A 21,649-nucleotide genomic window follows, 5' to 3' on the forward strand; every position below is an offset into this window, starting at 1 on the left:
GGCAGCGTCTGGGAAAGGATGATAGGAGTCACACGAAGAATTCTGGACTCTATGTTGGCAGAAACCAGCCATAGGCATTTAACTCATGAAGTTCTATCGACATTCATGGCTGAAGTATCGGCGATTGTGAATGCGCGACCTATCGTCCCAATTTCCTCGGATCCTCAGTCGCCAGAAATTCTTACCCCTGCCATTCTCTTGACTCAGAAGACTAATCATGAAGTGGAACCAATGGAACTTTGTGACTCCAAGGACTTGCTTCGATCGCAATGGCAGAGAGTTCAATCCCTCGCAAATACGTTCTGGAATCGTTGGAGACAGGAATATCTCCACACTCTACAGCCAAGACGGAAGTGGTTTCAGGACCAGCGAAATGTGCTACAGGGTGATCTTGTTCTACTGAATGAGAAGAACAGTGCTAGAAGTGATTGGCCAATGGCAGTTGTCGAGAGAGCCTTCCCAAGCAGTGATGGGAAAGTACAAAAGGTTGAACTTCGAATAATGAGAGGAGGAAAGATTACGAGGTACATTCGTCCAGTTACAGAGTTGGTAACACTGCTATCTCCAAACTCTGAAACTTCATAAACTGTCCAGTTCAAGATGAACTCTCAAGTGCCAAAGTACTTTTTCATGTGTTATATTAGTTATATTAGATGTAGAATTGATTTATTAGATTTAGTTGCTAAACTTGAGGTGATATCTCGGTGAGATATCAGGCGGGGAGTGTGCTGTTACAGTGTAACAGTTTCCCGCAATGTATGCTCCCTGGCTGTTGGAGCTCTCCTGTGCGCGAGTCAAATTTGTCGTTGCGTAAAGGTAAGCGAGACAAACCACGCCGTTCGCTCTCGCAATCAGGAAAATTAGGTTTTGACCACTTGTGACACACCACAGTGTGAGTATTGGCAGTATATTTATGATAGTATGGTTAAGATTGTTTGTGTACAGTTTAATTGGGCTGTCATAGGATGATATGTCGGGAATTCGCTTTGACAAGCCTTGTAATGTGACTAAGTTTTCGCGCGGTTTTTGAATATGCTGACGCATTCAATTTATGTGTATGATTTACCCTTATAATTTATTGTCGCATAAGGTTATATGTAAATGGATATTTCTTACATTGTTTAGGTGTGTCTTTAAAGTCTGTTTTAGGGCATTGTGGACTAAAAGTTGTTATTTTTGTTGAATAGCAAATTACGGTAATGATTTTAAAATGTGGACACTTTTTGTTAAACACATGATATTATATGCTAGCGACCAGGTTAAGTAATCATTTGTGTTTGTATTTCTTACAGCCTTTTACCCTTTATGAGAACCTCCATTTACAGAATAAACACCTTCAAATATGATGACACTTGTACCATCATTTCTTGAATGGAAGAGGTTCGGGGTTATCTGACTTGTAGCTCGCAAGGGTGATGCAAGTACAGTGCTCCCGTGTGGAATTTTTTCGGCCCCGTGGCTATTGACCCTCCTCTCCAAGCTCATCGTCAAATTTCTACCTGCTTGCAGCATCATCTTCAAAGCGTACACAGATGATCTGAACTCTTCTACATCTCAATTTCATGCAGCATCTACTTCGCAACTTGGTTGGCTCATCAAAACAAAACAATCCCTGTCCAAAGTCTCCAGTACATCAGGGCTCTATTCCAAACACCCTTTGGCAAGATGTTCCTGTGCCAGTATCACATGGTTGAAGATACATATAGAATACTAAACGAGCTCTCGTGTAATAGCAATTTTATGAAACGAGTGAATAGTTGTGGTATCTTACGAGCAACAAGGTTGCTGGGGTCATCGAGTGTGCATAAGCTCCTCTCAGTGATCTATTATCTCCACACGCAATGCCGTTGAATATGCCAAGTGATGTTAAGAGCTTTCAATATTTGTTCTAGAAACGTGTTCCGAGAGTACATAAGCACGCATTTTGTTATTACACAATGTGTAATACAGCTGTATGTTTATTAAACGGGTGATCTCTTCAGGGGCAAGTAATGAAAGGCCTTGTTCCACTGGCACTCAGACAATCTCTCGCCTTTCGCCAGTGGCAACTCCTTGGTCCACAGGCTCTCACCAGGAGCGGTCAACTACACCTGTGACCAATTCCGCGCTTTCTCAAGCCACTTCGCCAGAACAACAATTGTCAGGTTCTAATCTTCCTGCCAAACCATCTATGGCCACACCTACAATGTTGGCTGATTCTGTGGACTGTTTGTGAAGTCTCCTTGCGGCTGTTTATCCTGACCCTACATGTCTTCGTTGACGCCTCAAACGTGGGATGGAGAGAACTACAGCCGGCAGAGCTGTGGTCTCACCAACAAAGCAGTGATCCTGGCGGTGTCACAATGGGCAACACTCCTTCAATAATCTAGTCTGATGATCTAGTAGGTCAACCTTTCCGTTTGGTACATAAACAAGATAGGCTCCACCAAGTTGACATTTCAACTGATTGTTTCACTCAACATTCTCCAACGTCAGAGCTGATTCCCTGTCCCGACCTGACCCGACAAACCATCTCCCACAGGATGGCATCTACATCCAATGATTTTCAAGTGGATCTGCCAGTTATATCCATACCCAGTTGTGGATCTCTTTGCAACTCGTTCTCCACACTCATCCAACTAGTAGACAGAAGCTTTTACTGTCTACCTCTCAGTCTCGATCTTCTACTTCATCCGCACTCCTAGTTGCTTCACCTTTTGCTCGACACTCTCAATCTGTGCGTTTGGCGCATTTACAAAAATCCCTTGTGAAGGGTTACTCTAGATGGGTAACCAATTCAATCTTTGATTCTCACTATTCATCAACCAAGTCCACAACTGGAAGGCCTTTGAGGCCTACTTTCACAAGTGTATTTCTTCAAACGCTACTGCTTCAAAACAACAGCCTGCTGATTATCTTTGCCATCACCATCGTCCCATAAGCTGAAAGGTTCTACCTTAGCTACATACTTGGCTGCGATTAATTCCGTTGTGCAACTACTACAGGTGCAAAGGTCTCCTTAGTGGCTACATTGCTATCCTTGATTCGGTCATACAAGTGGGCTCTCTGGTCTTCTCAAAATTTGTCCCTCAACCTGGGACCTGAACATCATATACTCTTCAAAAAAAGAAAATTGATGCCGTCTTTCAAAATTTAATAGAAAAACAGTGTTTGAAAATAGGACACAGAAACCATAAGTGACACAGTTTGAGGATCAACCTACACAATGTTCAAAACATTAATTGTGTTGCATAGACAGACACACGTACACAATAGGGTATATGTCAGTATCGGTTGTGACCACCACGTGCATCAATTACCGCTTGACACCGACGAACCAAAGATGCAGTCAAGTTGTGAATAACATGCTGTGGAATGCGCTGCCACTCATGCTGAAGTGCAACAAGAAGGGTCGGAAGTGTTTGGGGTGGTGGAGTCATTCTGCGCATACGTCGATCCAACTCGTCCCACAGATGCTCAATCGGGGACAAATCTGGTGACCGCGCTGGCCAAGGTAATGTCTGGATGTTGTTGCGCTGTAGAAAGTCCTGTCAAACACGTGCAATATGCGTTGTCAAGCATTGTCTTGCAGGAATTCCCCACCGTGAAATTTGAATTGAGGCTGTAGGATCATGTCTCTGTAACGCACGCCTGTCAGTGTACCTGCCACATGCACAAGAGGCGTCCTACCAACGTGATGAATTCTGGTCCTTACCATGACACTCCCGCCGCCAAATGGGATAACCTGCTGCACACAGTTCGGGGCGTAATGTTCACCCCGACGTCAGTAAACACCAATGCAGACGGTCTGCCAGATGACGTGGGGTCAATACATGACGTCAAACAGGACTTCGTGCAAAAAGTCCGGCCTACCTCAATCTGTTGCATACTGTTTGATCTGAAATTCTGCATAGCCCAGGGATCTGTGTGGTTGTAGACGTTGCTGTGGTAGTGCGTTCTCGTAGGTGTCACAGCGATGTCGATGTATTGATCTTGTGCTGGCGTCGTCACCCTTGGTCTCCCTGACCTTGGTCTGTCGTCAACTCTGTTGGTGTTGTTGTACCGGGTCCATAATGCGGAGATTGTCTGTCGGGATACGCCAAGGTGCCTGGCCACATCTTGCTGAGTTGCTCCAGCTTGTAATCTGCCAAGGCATTGTGACACTGTTTTCAGTCATGGCATTCTGTCACCGTATCTACTGTATGAACGCCCGTTGATGTGTTTTTTTATACCCCTTTAGCAGGGGTGCATGCATGCATAAATGCAGGGTCCTGTGCTGCAAGTTTTTACAGCAGGTTGCGTTTGGATGAATCTGGAAAATTGATCCCCAAACACTACGTTTATGTGGTTGGGATGTGTTTCCGCGAATTATGGAAACATCAATCTTCTGTTTGACTAATTCTAGTCACATTTCATTTAATGATTTTGGATATTTTGAGAAAAGTGGTTTCAACATTGCTAGGATTTTTTAAAATTTAGTTATTTTTGGAAAGACAATCAAATTAAGCTGAATGTTATACAGTTTGGTTACACTGGGTGCAGAAAAAAGTTATTTGTTCCACTTATACCGTGAGGGTTAACTATCCAGGGTATTTGTAGATGTCCGAACCCTCGGGTGTATTCTGATGCTGATGTAATAGAGGTTTATGTATTCGTAAGAATTATCAAACAATAATTATCATTCTTTAATTATTTACAATGATAACTTTTGTTTGATATTTCCATGTGTATTTGAAAAGTTATGTTTATAGAGCTTTGAGGAAAAGTTGATGTAGAGGGTGCTTCTGTTCTTGCAAATACCTCTAGTTATTAGTTGTCACATATCATATAGAACACATGTTAAAATGTACTTAGAACCTCACAGCTCTCTAAAGCAATTGGTAATTAGTTTGCACTTTGTTTTTGTTTCAGTGCTGGTATGGTGTGTGTGTTTGTTTCCAATGATCGTATGACAACAGCACTTAACAAGTTTGGTGATACAGCTGCAGATAACATTGATGACATTTCCACATTTCTTGACAACACAATTGAGGTAATTAACAAGAAGCCTGTACTTAGAGGTGATCTACTTACTGGTTTTAAGGTTTGTATATTTTAGGTCTAGGTTTTGATATGTAGCAACTGCATTGTGTGTCTTTTATTTACCACAATCATTAACAGTTAGATTGCTTTACTTCATATAATTTAAAGTGGCAGACAAGAGAGTCGTGTTTGAATGTGTTTAAACCCATTATCTCTGCAGAATACATATACATAACTCACCTGACTTTCAATCAATACACAATTTTTAACACTATTCAAGCCCCTCTCGAAATATAGAAACTTTTAACCAGAGCTCCAGATAACTTTTGAGCAATTGAGTTTTTACTCTAGGGTTTCTATTTTAATTACATTTGTCATTGGGTAACCAATATTTTGTCACTCATCTATTCTTGACTCTATTGGGTTTTATTTCCCCAAAATGAGTCAAGATTTTAAGATTTAAAACAAATATGAAATTATGCTTGTGTTTTAGAAAAAGGCCTCTTTCAACTGTATTTCAGTATACCAAGTAGACCAGTACCCTGTACACTAGCAGCATAAATGTTCTGTATTTATGTGGTAATTATATTGCATTAAAAGTTGTAGGCGCTGACAAGCAATTTAAAAAAAAAAATGTTCTGCCTAGCAACTCCAACCACGCCAACTGCATTATTTTAATCAGAAGGTGATTCATCTTATTACCCACTGATATTATAGTATAATCTAACTTAAAATAACAAAGTCCTTGCTTCGTACATTTACTTCAAAACTGTTGGAACACAACAAAACTATGCATTCCTCCTGCCCTAATACTGGACGCCATGAGGTAACTGAAACATTGTTTGAAGAGGCGTAAATCCCAAACTTACTTATGTTGTGGGGGTACTAAATTGTCAAAGCAACCCTTTCCCGATCAGTCAACACTTGAACATGTTGAGGAGGCAACTTTTCTCATTTTTCCTGGTTTTGGTTTGTAGTCAGCATTTCTCCTCCTTTTTCCTGCCATCCAGCACGTGAACAATCATATGCATCAATCTGGGAACTCAAAATTTGCTGTCACTTTGGAAAGCATGATCTGTGGTCATTCAAAAATTCAAAACTTCTCAGGCGCAGACACAAGCATATCACAAGCAAATCATGCCAAGATTGACAGCGGCACAGCGTCATGAAGCCATTGGAATGATCCGAGCGGGAATGAGGCAACAACAGGTGGCAACACATTTCCAATGCCATCATAACACGATGTCGGCATTGGTGAGGTGTTATCAGAACACAAATGATGTTGCCGACCACCCACGTTCAGGACGTCCCCGAGTAATGACGCCCCAGAGTAACGACGCCAAGACAGGACAGATGGATTCGAGTTACACATCTCCAACACAGGTTCCAAACGGCAGTAACGACGTCCCAGACAATTCCTGGACTGCGCAGTATCCATCCCAACACTGTCAGGAATCGTTTACGTCAGTACGGGATTCTACCATGAAGCCCTGCCATATGTCCCATCCTGACACACCGTCATCGAGTCAACCGTCTAAGATGGTGTCGAAATCATGTTCGCCAACCTCGAATATGGTGGAGAAATGTTGTCTTTACAGATGAATAGAGGTTCAACATTTCCCACAGTGACGGGCACCAATGTGTCTACCGGCGTTTGGAAGAACGTTATGCACGCAACTGTATTGTGGAGAGGAATCGTTTTGGAGGTGGCTCTGTGATGATTTGGGGTGGGATAACAGCACGGCACCGAACCCTTTTGGTGGTTGTTCAGGGCAATCTCGCCGGTGTTGGCTACAGAGATCAGATTCTGAGGCCTGTGGTCATTCCTTTCCTGCAACGTCATGGCCCGGGATTGACATTTCAACAGGACAACGGTCGTCCTCACACGGCTAGGGTCGCAATGGATTTCCTTCACCATAACAATGTCATGTTACTGCCATGGCCTGCAATTTCTCCAGATCTCTCCCCAATAGAGCATGTGTGGAATGAAATGGAGCGCCGTCTGCGTCGTCTTCCACATCCTCCAGATAACGTCTGTGACTTGGCACAGGATTTGAGGAGGATATGGCAGGCCATTCCCCAGCCCTTCCATGCCCATTTGGTGGACTCCATGCGTCGCCGATGCACTGCTGTGATTCAGGCACAGGGTGGTCATACCCGTTATTGACTTTGTGACTTTGTCGTATGACCCCCTACTCCATTTTGATCTTCTGACGTCATCGTAACAGATGTTGTTCAGGTCCCATGGGCATTTTCTTATGGTCCCATCATTCAGTTGCTACAGCGTCTGCATCATTTTGTTCTTGCTGTGTTGTATGTCAATCCAGAATATATTTTCTCCGTGCACAGTTTCTTTATGTGGCTAGTAAATTTATTCTAGAATAAATCGAATTGAACTACAAACCTGAGTATCATTTGAGTGAGCTCCATCACCCCCGGGACTAGAGAGTGGTAAAAGCAAATTACTTAGGTAGAAGGCTATCACAAACCCGACATCTAATGTGAAAGCAGCACCATTATGACATGCTTGGTGGCCCTTAATTCAGCGTGGCAATTGTTGGAGGACCGCAACATGACCAAAGTTCCAGTACTACAGACCCTCCGGAGCTCATTCAGGCTTGAGGATCAGAAGACCAAATTTTGAACTCCCGCTTGGGCTTTTAATGTGGCACTTTCAAGCCTCTCCACACAACATCGTTTTATAACCTCATCAAGAAGACAATCTTCCTCTTGGCACCAGCCACAGCAGAAAGAGTTAGCAAGTTACATGCACTTGATATCACACCTGTACGCTTTGAGTGTGGTACGCATAGAGGGGTTCACCTCAGGCTGTGTTGGGATTTTATAGCTAAGAATCAACTCCTATCTCCAGGATTGTGGATGCTGAAGAGGAGGAAGAACCCTGTGCACGCACAATGAGTTTTCATCCGCCGTTCCAAGACTGAGTGGCACCTGGAAATGGTTGTTTATTCCTACGACTACGACTGCGACTGAAGTCAGCCGTATCACCATATCTCTATTGTTACTCGCCATCATCCTTCAGGCATACAAGATATTCAACCTTGATCCCCTGAGCACAAACAATGCTCACGAGATCAGGGCAGGCACCTCTACCATAGCCGTGCATAGCAACTGTTCTATGAGACCAATCATGAAAGGATGTCTTTGGAGGTCCGACAAGGTCTTCTCAAGCCATTATCTGAGAGTCGTGCTCTAGAAGAAGTCGAAGGTGTTTTGGCTCTCTGGTTGTAGCCCAGCAGGTTACCAACCCCTGATGCCAACAATGAACTCCTCCTGGCCAGAGTCAGTCTTAACCGACTCGCATAGTGCTTACATAGTTGGGGGGATTATCAGACTATAAGCCTTGGCTTGGTAATTCAGTTTCTAGACTTTAGCACAGGCTAATTTCTTTTACTGTTTTTTACCTGGATGTCCTGAACTCTCATTATCTTGTGCATGGACAGGATTGAGCGAGAAGTACTGATCTGCGCAGATGAGGCACCATTGACCTTTGAGGACTACATGTGGAGGTATGCCATCCGCTGTACCGTCTGATACAGAGGTATTAAGGAGTAATGCAGGATAAGTTAAAAGATTAAGTAAAATCTCAATATTTTGTACTTTTGTGCACTTGTATCCTGCATTACTATGTCTGAGTACCCACATGTGGCAGACCTGTCTCACCGCTATATCTTTAGAGGAATTACGTGTGACAAGAAGTAATATGAAGATTCCGTGATGTCATCACTTCTGTTTGGTCATGTGGCAGCTGTGTAAGGGTCAGGCTTCAGACTAGATCGGAACAACTTTTTTCTTCAGCCTAGACTTTGCACAGCTTTGTTTATAGATAAGCAGTACATTCATTAATGAGTAATGCAGGAAAAGTATGCAAATGTAAGAAATATTTCGATTTTGCTTTTATAATAGTGGTTATTTTCAAAGCAGTAGCGTTGCAATTGGCAATAGCTGATGAATTAATTGCCAATAGTATTGGCAATATTTATGGGTTTTGTCAGCACTCTAGAAAGATTAGTTCAGATGCAAGTTTGACCCATACCATCATGATTATCATCAAAGATTTTGAAAATTTGTAAATGTCAATATGTATGTTCATGATTTGTTTGAATGAACAAATCTTCATATCCAGTGGACATATTTCCACAATTGCAATCATACTAATTTTCAACTGTGTGATATATTTTCAAAAAAGCTTTTTCTGGTAATCAAAAGAGTGGTCACAGATAAATAATAGTGTCTTTAAAATACATTTTTGCTCACCTTACTGAAAGTCATCGGTTTCAGCAGCATCTGTTTTGAAAAAAATGTTTTCGTTTTTTTTCTGATTGGCTGTTTAGCAAACAACCAGAAAACAACTGAAATTATTTAATTTTCTACAATGTTGTAAATTGTTTTTTTCATTGTTTTGTGTGGTCTTACTTGAAAAAAACCCCAAGAACTCTAAAACAGTCCCCGAAAAGACAACTGTTAAACAGTTCAGTTGATGTCATGTCACTGCATTGTTTTCTAATTGTTAGTAATTGTTTTGAAGTTGTCTTTCTCAGGTGGAAAGAAAAGTGAAAACAAACCTAATGGTGAAATTTCCAGCATTTTGTCTGCCCACCAATAGAGATGTAAATTATCTTTTTCGCCTAAAGAAAGACAACAATGATACAATTGAAATTATTATGTTTTCAGCATTCTAATCGTCTTTTATGGTTTGAAAGGAAATCCTAGAATGTAATGCTTAGCTTAGGCTAAAAGGACAATTAGAAATCAAGGTCAATTTCACATCTATGTTTTGACAATTAGAAACATGTTAGGAAACAATTTTTGTTCTTTTACTCAGAATCCACATGATGACACCTGAATTTTTCTAAGAGGTTTAAACCCAATTTCTTTTGTTTCAAAATGTAATTAAATTTTCTTTACATGTGAAGTTGGTGGGGCTCAGCATATTCATATTGTTCTTTTTTTTAAAATGTCGTAGATTTGTATCTTGATTTGACCTTTGCACATTGACCACACTGAAAGTTGAAACTTATCATCAACTATTTTGTTTCAAAATGTAATGGAATGTGGTGCATGTATACTAGCCACATAAAGAAACTGTGCACGGAGAAAATATATTCTGGATTGACATACAACACAGCAAGAACAAAATGATGCAGACGCTGTAGCAACTGAATGATGGGACCATAAGAAAATGCCCATGGGACCTGAACAACATCTGTTACGATGACGTCAGAAGATCAAAATGGAGTAGGGGGTCATACGACAAAGTCACAAAGTCAATAACGGGTATGACCACCCTGTGCCTGAATCACAGCAGTGCATCGGCGACGCATGGAGTCCACCAAATGGGCATGGAAGGGCTGGGGAATGGCCTGCCATATCCTCCTCAAATCCTGTGCCAAGTCACAGACGTTATCTGGAGGATGTGGAAGACGACGCAGACGGCGCTCCATTTCATTCCACACATGCTCTATTGGGGAGAGATCTGGAGAAATTGCAGGCCATGGCAGTAACATGACATTGTTATGGTGAAGGAAATCCATTGCGACCCTAGCCGTGTGAGGACGACCGTTGTCCTGTTGAAATGTCAATCCCGGGCCATGACGTTGCAGGAAAGGAATGACCACAGGCCTCAGAATCTGATCTCTGTAGCCAACACCGGCGAGATTGCCCTGAACAACCACCAAAAGGGTTCGGTGCCGTGCTGTTATCCCACCCCAAATCATCACAGAGCCACCTCCAAAACGATTCCTCTCCACAATACAGTTGCGTGCATAACGTTCTTCCAAACGCCGGTAGACACATTGGTGCCCGTCACTGTGGGAAATGTTGAACCTCTATTCATCTGTAAAGACAACATTTCTCCACCATATTCGAGGTTGGCGAACATGATTTCGACACCATCTTAGACGGTTGACTCGATGACGGTGTGTCAGGATGGGACATATGGCAGGGCTTCATGGTAGAATCCCGTACTGACGTAAACGATTCCTGACAGTGTTGGGATGGATACTGCGCAGTCCAGGAATTGTCTGGGACGTCGTTACTGCCGTTTGGAACCTGTGTTGGAGATGTGTAACTCGAATCCATCTGTCCTGTCTTGGCGTCGTTACTCTGGGGCGTCATTACTCGGGGACGTCCTGAACGTGGGTGGTCGGCAACATCATTTGTGTTCTGATAACACCTCACCAATGCCGACATCGTGTTATGATGGCATTGGAAATGTGTTGCCACCTGTTGTTGCCTCATTCCCGCTCGGATCATTCCAATGGCTTCATGACGCTGTGCCGCTGTCAATCTTGGCATGATTTGCTTGTGATATGCTTGTGTCTGCGCCTGAGAAGTTTTGAATTTTTGAATGACCACAGATCATGCTTTCCAAAGTGACAGCGAATTTTGAGTTGCACATGCTGTGTACAGCTGCACAGGATGCACGTGCAGTAACACACTGCAGGTCCATAGGCCCCCATCAGTGACATCATATTGCATGGCATGTGCATGAGCGTTTGAATGTCTCCAATAATTGCTGTGTTCAAACCTATATTTCATATATGGACGGTGGGCCCTTATATCTATATTTTCTCCGTGCACAGTTTCTTAATGTGGCTAGTATAGTTAGTAGTGGGGCACAAGACATACTTTTTTATTTTGAATTTTGACATTTATTTAAACTTTGCCTATTGACCATGCATTGTAATATTTTCTCAAAATCTATACTTGGCTCTGCAAACTCTTGTTGAAACACTAGTTTCAAGGTTTGAATCTGATATGGACAGGTAGATCATTTTTTGTGTGTAATAATGTAATGAAACATTTGATATATACCGTATGTGTAGTTGGTAGTGGGACTCAACATATATGTTCTGTCTTTAGACCACTTGGCCTAAAAGGTTTTCGTTTTTATCCATTAATGTTTTACATTTAAACTTGTTCTCAAGAATGGCTGGAAAGATTTTAGTGGCTGTCTTTGTTGAGAGTGTCAAATGGATGACATGATGTCTTGATAATGACCTTATACATGTTTTATGTTTTGATAGCAAGTTAAACATGTTGCGGGAGACAACTTCAACTTCACAAAAAAAGCCATCTTCCGTGACTTAGACAGTAAGTTTGGCATTTTTATGTGAATTCCTATGAAATTAAATCGAGCTTAATTGTGTTTTAAGAGCACCTTCATATCATCAGACTGAACTTCCCTTTATTAGCGCTTTATTACAAATACAAATTCTCTATTACTTCAGTGTTGGAAATTCTGTAATCATGTGTCATCACACCATAATAATCTTTAGATTTTCAACAGAATCCCCATTTACAGTGGAGTAAGATTCAGATTTTGAAAAATTTGAAATTGTTGTCATGGTGCTTCTTAGAAATCAATATTTGTGTATAATTCTAAGAAGATTACCTCTATTACATCATAGGCAATATTCCTGCAATTTGGCTAACATCACACTAAAAAATCCTAAAATTTTCAACAGACATCCTCTCAAATGTCAGCCATCCCAAGCAGTTTTTAGGCAAGTGGTACCTCATTTTAAAGCCTTTGCACATGGTGGGAAATGTCCCATCCAGTCAATGCAGATAGATTGGGGAGTTGGGAAAGATTACTTCCTGATGGAATAGGCGTATTGTTCTCAGAATTATACACATTGATAAGTACTGTTTGATAATTCCTTTGAATACCCTACCTCTATTACATCATTAACCATAATATACCTGAGGAACAGGTGGGATTTAGCACATAGTAATCCAGGATAGCTGACAGAAATGATGATATTAATATGTCGAAAATGCACAATACCTTGACATTTTCACTGTAAATATTGTGATATTTGGCGTCTTCATGACATGCGCAAAAAAATTTTGACTAAAAAGATTCAAATGTTGCACACTCATTAAAGAAGTGACGTTTTCCATCGTGTGCAAAGGCTTTTGACAAGGTACGGCTTGCCAAACAACTGGTTGGGATGGCTGACAGTGAAGCAATCTCCTAAAAATCAGATCTTTGTTCTCACTACTGCTCAACAAAGATCTGAGGACTTCCCGTCACGTCAGAATGATCTTTCAACTGATCAATCAGAGCGTTACTTACCAGATCATGAAAGTGACAGTGGGAATGTGTTTTTCAATCATGTAATCTCGAAAAAGGTTAACAAAGGGTATTCTGAATGACAGTTACAGCCTGGACGACTTAGTCCGTCAAGATCATCGCCTACCTCTTGCTTCAATGAGATAAACACGGAAGAGACGTTGCACAGCATGTTGGAAGTACTACCACACAATCACAACCTTATATACTGAACCGTAAAAGAAACGTCACCATTGATAGATGGATATGAGAAAGTTGATATAGAGTGGTAACATAGCTGATAGCGGTTGCTGAAGGCCATAGATACTTGAGCCCACACCCTGAGGAAAGCCTGATGCAGTTCAGCTGCAGTTGTTGGCCTTGGCCGGTCGTCATTCAGCCATCTTTGAATCTCGTCCCACTGGTGCTCAAACGATTTAAGTTGTGACTAAAGGCAGGCCACTGCATTTTTCTGATGCCATTCTGCTGGAGGAAGTCTCTTGTTGCTCGCTCATTGTGGGCACGGGCGTTATCATGCTGAAACTCATGGTTGCGGTGACGTGCCAAATGAGGTATGACGTGTGGTCTCAAGACTTGATCAATGTACCAAGCTGCTGCGACACCATTGCCTCTCCCTGGACCGATGTTCTGGAAGACCACAGGGCCGACCCTCTGTGCAAGACCAATTCCACCCAACACCATGATGCTCGGACCACCCCACGAGTCTCTCTCAACAACATAAGCATCCGAATAACGTTCATCCCGGCGACGACATGGTGTCAGAATGGGTTCTCGGTGTGGCCTGTGATAGTGGAGGTGTCTTCTCGTCAATTGTCGACGTACAGTGTCTGCACTAATGTGTCGCTGGTGTGTCCCCATGGTCTGTCGAGCAGTTTCCGCAGCAGTAACAAAGCGATCTTGAAGATGCTGTCGCACAATCTTGGTCCTCCACTAGGTGGTCGGTCATCTGTAGTGTTGGTGGTCTGGTACCGTTGCTGGAACCTGTATATGGTCCTTACATGGACTTTTATTGCATTGGCTACTTGCCAGGCAGTTTGTCCAGCTTGCAATCGTCCAAGAGCTGGTTTCGCTGATTTCTTGTCCATCTTGGCATGTGGAAGCAATTCTATAATGAATGAATGTTATCCGATCTGGGTGGACATTTATAGGGCAAGAAATGGGGTAACGCATGTGCATTTCAATATGCACGGAACTCATGTGCATCGGGTTACCATGGTCTTTGCTGTGATGCGTTTGGGCAGTCGGTTTTATTGTCATCTGCTTTGTTTTTTTATCATGAAATTTCATTTTTCCGGACAAAGTAATGTTAAATTTTAGAAACTTTGACAAAAATTCCCCAGATATTTAAACAACAATTTTTCATACAATGTTACTTCGGGTGACGTTTCTTTTGTGGTTCAGTATATTAGACATTCCAGAATGTTCTTTTGTCAATTTTTTATCAAGAACTTTATCAACATATTTTTCAAGCATAGTCTGAAATGGAAGTCCCCATTATTAATCTAGTGTCATAAAGCTTGAAAAAGCTACTTTCTGATTGGCAAATGTCGACTTTTCATTGGATATTCCAAATGTGCAAAAGGTTGTTCTAGCGTGACCCGCAATAGAATGTCTTCAGATCTTTATTTAGTGGTAGCGAGAACTAAGATCTGATTTTAATGAGATTGACAGTGATGAGGATAGCCAGATTTCAGGAATATTGGCCATGATATAATAGAGGTAGGGTATTAAAAGGAATTATAGGGTTCTTGGTATGTCTACTCATGTATGCTTACTGTACTTATGTATGCTTAGCTATATATTTTAATGTGTCTGTTCTGGGACATGAATGAATGAATGAATGAAGGTCAGCTATGTGACCACTCTATCAGCTATGTGACCACTCTATCAGCTATGTTGTCACTCTATCAGCTATGTTACCACTCTATCAGCTATGTGACCTCTCTATCAACTATGTTACCACTCTATCAGCTATGTTGTCACTCTATCAGCTATGTTGTCACTCTATCAACTATGTGACCACTCTATCAGCTATGTTACCACTCTATCAACTATGTTACAACTCTATCAGCTATGTTGTCACTCTATCAGCTATGTGACCACTCTATCAGCTATGTGACCACTCTATCAACTATGTGACCACTCTATCAGCTATGTGACCACTCAATCAGCTATGTTACCACTCTATCAGCTATGTTGTCACTCTATCAACTATGTGACCACTTTATCAGCTATGTTGTCACTCTATCAACTATGTGACCATTCTATCAGCTGTGTGACCACTCTATCAGCTATGTTGTCACTCTATCAGCTATGTTGTCACTCTATCAACTATGTGACCACTCTATCAGCTATGTTACCACTCTATCAGCTATGTTACCACTCTATCAGCTATGTTGTCACTCTATCAGCTATGTTACCACTCTATCAGCTATGTGACCACTCTATCAGCTATGTTGTCACACTATCAGCTATGTGACCACTCTATCAGCTATGTGACCACTCTATCGGCTATGTTGTCACTCTATCAGCTATGTTACCACTCTATCAGCTATGTTACCACTCTATCAGCTATGTGACCACTCTATCAGCTATGTTGTCACGCTATCAGCTATGTGACCACTCTATCAGCTATGTGACCACTCTATCGGCTATGTTGTCACTCTATCAGCTATGTTGTCACTCTGTCAACTATGTGACCACTCTATCAGCTATGTTACCACTCTATCAACTATGTTACAACTCTATCAGCTATGTTGTCACTCTATCAGCTATGTGACCACTCTATCAGCTATGTGACCACTCTATCAACTATGTGATCACTCTATCAGCTATGTGACCACTCTATCAGCTATGTTGTCACTCTATCAACTATGTGACCACTCTATCAGCTATGTTGTCACTCTATCAGCTATGTGACCACTCTATCAGCTATGTGACCACTCTATCAGCTATGTTGTCACTCTATCAGCTATGTTGTCACTCTATCAACTATGTGACCACTCTATCAGCTATGTTACCACTCTATCAGCTATGTTACCACTCTATCAGCTATGTTACCACTCTATCAACTATGTGACCACTCTATCAGCTATGTAAACACTCTCTTAGATATGTTATCTGCATTGAAGCTATGAAACCGCTCATTCAGCTATGTAACCACACTCAGCTATGTTACCACTCTATCAGCTATGTACCCCCTCTATCCGCTAAGTTGCCACTCTATCAGCTATGTTACCACTCTATCAGCTATGTACCCCCTCTATCCGCTAAGTTGCCACTCTATCAGCAATGTAACCACTCTATCAACTATGTACCCCCTCTATCCGCTAAGTTGCCACTCTATCAGCAATGTAACCACTCTATCAACTATGTACCCCCTCTATCCGCTAAGTTGCCACTCTATCAGCTATGTTACCACTCTATCAGCTATGTACCCCCTCTATCCGCTAAGTTGCCACTCTATCAGCTATGTTACCACTCTATCAGCTATGTACCCCCTCTATCCGCTAAGTTGCCACTCTATCAGCAATGTAACCACTCTATCAACTATGTACCCCCTCTATCCGCTAAGTTGCCACTCTATCAGCTATGTTACCACTCTATCAGCTATGTACCCCCTCTATCCGCTAAGTTGCCACTCTATCAGCAATGTAACCACTCTATCAGCTATGTACCCCCTCTATCCGCTAAGTTGCCACTCTATCAGCAATGTAACCACTCTATCAGCTATGTACCCCCTCTATCCGCTAAGTTGCCACTCTATCAGCTATGTTACCACTCTATCAGCTATGTACCCCCTCTATCCGCTAAGTTGCCACTCTATCAGCTATGTTACCACTCTATCAGCTATGTACCCCCTCTATCCGCTAAGTTGCCACTCTATCAGCAATGTTACCACTCTATCAGCTATGTACCCCCTCTATCCGCTAAGTTGCCACTCTATCAGCTATGTTACCACTCTATCAGCAATGTAACCACTCTATCAGCTATGTTACCACTCTATCAGCTATGTTACCACTCTATCAGCTATGTACCCCCTCTATCCGCTAAGTTGCCACTCTATCAGCTATGTTACCACTCTATCAGCAATGTAACCACTCTATCAGCTATGTTACCACTCTATCAGCTATGTTACCACTCTATCAGCAATGTAACCACTCTATCCGCTAAGTTGCCACTCTATCAGCAATGTAACCACTCTATCAGCTATGTTACCACTCTATCAGCAATGTAACCACTCTATCCGCTAAGTTGCCACTCTATCAGCAATGTAACCACTCTATCAGCTATGTTACCACTCTATCAGCTATGTTACCACTCTATCAGCAATGTAACCACTCTATCCGCTAAGTTACCACTCTATCAGCTATGTAACCACTCTATCAGCTATGTTACCACTCTATCAGCAATGTAACCACTCTATCAGCAATGTAACCACTCTATCAGCAATGTAACCACTCTATCCGCTAAGTTGCCACTCTATCCGCTAAGTTGCCACTCTATCAGCAAAATGAGTTGTTGTTGTTTGTTGCACTCAGCAATATTCCAGCCATATGACGGTGGTCTGTAAATAATCGAGTCTGGACCAGACAATCCAGTGATGGACATCATGAGCATTGCTCCACACATTTGACATCGATGACATGCATCAACCAAGTCAGCGAGCCTGACCACCAGATCCCGTTGGTCGCCTCTTACGACAAGCATAGTCACCTTTTTGTGGCAAGCATGGGTTGCTGAAGACCTATTCTCCCCTGTTCTTCGCGGGTCATCATCAAAATGAGGGGGATACTATGTCATCAGCAAAATGAGGGGATACCATGTAAATTAGTAAGGCATGCAACAATTGTGTCTAAATGGAACCCTGCCCTTCATGCTTATTATGTGGATAGTCTTCAAGAAAGGTTTTGAGTTTACATTTGTGTTATGAAACCTTTACTTCAGACACCAAACTTGAAAAACAAGCATATTTGAACTGTTATCTTACAATTGCATCTTAATATCATGATTCCATGTTAATATTGTTATGTCTTCATCATTTAAGTATGAGATATTATTTTATATTTAAACCTTGTTTTCCATGATTTGATTTTGGAAATGTTTCCTTACTCTGTTTGCAATCATTCTGAGTATAATTTTATCTGATGAAGTAGAATATGGTGTAGAATTTATATTTTTATTATTTGACAGTTGTGTACTTTATCTACCATTTGTACCAGAATGTGATCATAAACAACTTGAGGTGAATCTGAATTTGTAAAATGCTGACAAATCAGTTACTTTGAAGACAGTTCTTCTTTATCAAGTATGTCATAAACTATCAGTATCTAGCAACATTGTCAGTAACAATAGAAATAGTTCTGATTGTTTACATGGATTTGACTGGAATCATAGATATCAGGGAAAAAGGACTAAGTGGTCATTTTAATCATACAACAAAATATGAGATCATTCAAAACAGGTATCACTAAATGTTCTGAGTACTTAAAAGATTAAAAACAACAACCTTTGTAGCCATTCATATTGTTTTATCTTTAATTCAAAACAACTGGTCGAGCCAACCACACCCCTACAAATGTTATATCACTGAATCAAGAATAGCTTCAGGACCATTATTTCTTTCACTTTACATCATGATAAAGTTCAAATTGAACACTTTGATACAGAGGTGCACATCATGTCGCATCTAAAATAACTTGTTTTTCTTTATTCTTGTTTTCAATTAATACAGGTTTAGGACATCTTGTGGGTATACCAGTGCGAGAATCACTTGGTATCTCTGGAGGTGTCAATGCAGCTTTCAGTAGTGCCCTAGCTCTTCAAGGAGGTGAGTTCTTGAAAAGAAAATTATAAGACATTTCACTGTTCGGAATAAGACAGTAGATGCTTGGTTCATAATGAAAGGGACATTTTCTTATTTATGAAAAAGACAGCAGATGCTTTGCTGAGTAGATCGTATTCCAGTAAAAATGTTTTGTTGATTGATCCAAAGAGAGACCTTTCCAAAGATAAGGCAAGAATAGCTGAGGTTGAATAAATTCAGTGGTCACAAACAGTGACACCCTATCATCTAGCAGCTCTGGTTCTAATCTTACTGCCCTTAGGTTTAAGTTTAGTTGATGGGACATATGTTCCACATTGTCTCCATAGGGGTTAAAAGCTTTGGTAGAGTGGCATGAAAGTCATGCCTGCCCTCTGTATTTGTCCAGCAGTTTCTAGTAAAGAGGGAATTTTAGGCCCATCCCCAACACATTCAGTGTCCCAGAATTTGCATAACCTGATGATTCTTCAAGCATTGAGCACTTTTTAAAACTCTTTTTGAACTTATCACAGCCCAACTTATGTGAAGGCTTTTGATTGGCGCAGTTGCTGATATGGTCATTTGGTGAGGGTAGAGATGATGCCAGTCTTTGTTCTACAGGGGTGGTTGGAGAATCAAAGAGCACAAAACTTCAACCATCAAATCAGACAGTAAATCAACATATCAGCAACTCTACCTATCACAAATCAACTTAAACCTCATATATGGATCATGACATGGATTCAAATCTATAGATTAGTGTTATCTCTACTTATATGCCACTTCAAAGTGTCACAGATCGCGGTATGTAAAGAAAACAAGGTGCTCAAAGTGAAGCCTTGTTACCTCTTCATTCTCAACATAGTCGCAATCAAAAGTGTTTGGCTTGTGTTGGGTCCGACTTGGCCCGGGCTGTCCATGTCAACTTTAAACACACAGATGTATCATCAAATGTGTTTACATGTATAGGCTTGTATTATATCTACCTGTATATCGCTTTATAATGTCACAGTATATCGAATTTAAAGAAAACTGGTCCATTAAAGTCATGCACTTTTACTGTATTTTCTTACGAAAGCAATCTCTATCAGAAGTGTTTGGTCCGACTTGGCCCGGGCTGTCAAAATCAATTCAAACCTCACAGATGTAACATCAAATGGATTTACATGTATAGGCTAGTATAATATCTACCCATGTATCACTTTATAATGTCACAGATCGCGGTATTTAAAGAAAACAAGGTGCTCAAAGTGAAGCCCTGTTCTTTCTTTATTCTCAACATAGTCGCTATCAAAAGTGTTTGGTCCGACTTGGACTGGGCTGTCAAAATCAACTTAAACCTCACAGATGTATCATCAAATGTGTTTACATCTATAGATAAGTATTATATCTACCTGTATATCACTTTATAATGTCACAGTATATATCGAATTTAAAGAAAACTGGTCCATTAAAGTAATGCACTTGTATATTTTCTTACGAAAGCAATCTCTATCAGAAGTGTTTGGTCCGACTTGGCCCGGGCTGTCAAAATCAACTTAAACCTCAGAGATGTAACATCAAATATCTTAACTAGTATAATATATACCTATATACCACTTTATAGTGTCTCAAATGTATCATCAAATGTATTCGGAGTAAATCGCTTGAAAACCAGAAAGTTGGGCTGTGTGTCGCTGATCTAGGTAACATTTAAAAGAGGAATCGTTAAACGAAATAGGAATTGAAACGTATCAAATACTTCTAGCTATCGTGATACAAATTTCCATCTGTCGGCATAGCATTTACATTTATAGCATAGTACAATATCTAAGTAAATACCACATTATAATGTCACTGTTCATCGTATTTAAAGCAGACACGTTGGTTAAAGTAGACCTCTTCTCCACATACCCTCAACAGTCTCACATGTGTTCGGTCCGACTTGGCCCGGGGTGTCAACTTTAAACACACAGATGTATCATCAAATGTATTCACTTATAGATTAGTATTATATCTACCTATATACCACCTCATAGTGTCTCAGATCGCAGTATTTAAAGAACAAAAGGTGCTCATAGTGAAGGAAGCCCTTTTCCCTCTACATTCTTAACATAGTCTCAATCAGAAGTGTTTGGTCCGACTTGGCCCGTGCTGTCAAAATCAACTTAAACCTCACAGATGTATCTTCAAACGTGTTTGCATCTATAAACTAGTATTAAATCTACCTATATACCACTTGTCACAGTACATCACATTTAAAGTAAACTGGTCTGTTAAAGTCAAGCACTTTCATTCTTTATATTTTCTTAAGAAAATCTCTGTCAGAAGTGTTGGGTCCGACTTGGCCCGGGCTGTTAGAAAGAGCACGGATCAGGTCTGATGCCAGCTGTTTTTTACCTGCTGGTCGTAGATGTAGCCCATCATGTGAGATAAAGTCCTTTCACACTGTGCCGGTTGACATGAATTCAGGGTGTCCAACATAAGTTTGTCGATCAGCTTCAGAAAGGTGTTCTTGACCTTCATTTAGGGCGTACACCTTCTTGTTCAGGGCATCAAGGTTTGAAATGCCCTGGCCATTGCGCCACCGGTTTCGATCTCTCAGGGTGACTCCACAACTCTGTACAAACATAAATATCTTAGACATTATTTACACCCAAAACAGTACTCTTCCGGTCAAGTCAAAGAAATCGGATGAACCTATTATAATATATTGTCTTCTGACAACGTTATGAACTATGCGTGACGATCCATTGCAAAGTCAC

The 21,649-nt window shown here is 41.1% G+C and overlaps 1 protein-coding gene across 1 annotated transcript in view; it reads left to right on the plus strand.

Moving 5' to 3' along the window:
* Window positions 1-21,649, plus strand: part of LOC139452190 (prominin-1-like) — a 508,194-nt gene that overhangs the window by 39,193 nt on the left and 447,352 nt on the right. The window contains exons 4-6 of the mRNA XM_071233561.1: window positions 4,891-5,011; window positions 12,051-12,117; window positions 18,837-18,932. Of these exons, the coding sequence (XP_071089662.1) occupies window positions 4,891-5,011; window positions 12,051-12,117; window positions 18,837-18,932 (284 nt within the window). The remainder of the gene's footprint in view (window positions 1-4,890; window positions 5,012-12,050; window positions 12,118-18,836; window positions 18,933-21,649) is intronic.

This window comes from Haliotis cracherodii, unplaced genomic scaffold (assembly GCF_022045235.1).
Source record: "Haliotis cracherodii isolate W230 unplaced genomic scaffold, xgHalCrac1.p SCAF_9, whole genome shotgun sequence".
Classification (NCBI taxonomy): domain Eukaryota; kingdom Metazoa; phylum Mollusca; class Gastropoda; order Lepetellida; family Haliotidae; genus Haliotis; species Haliotis cracherodii.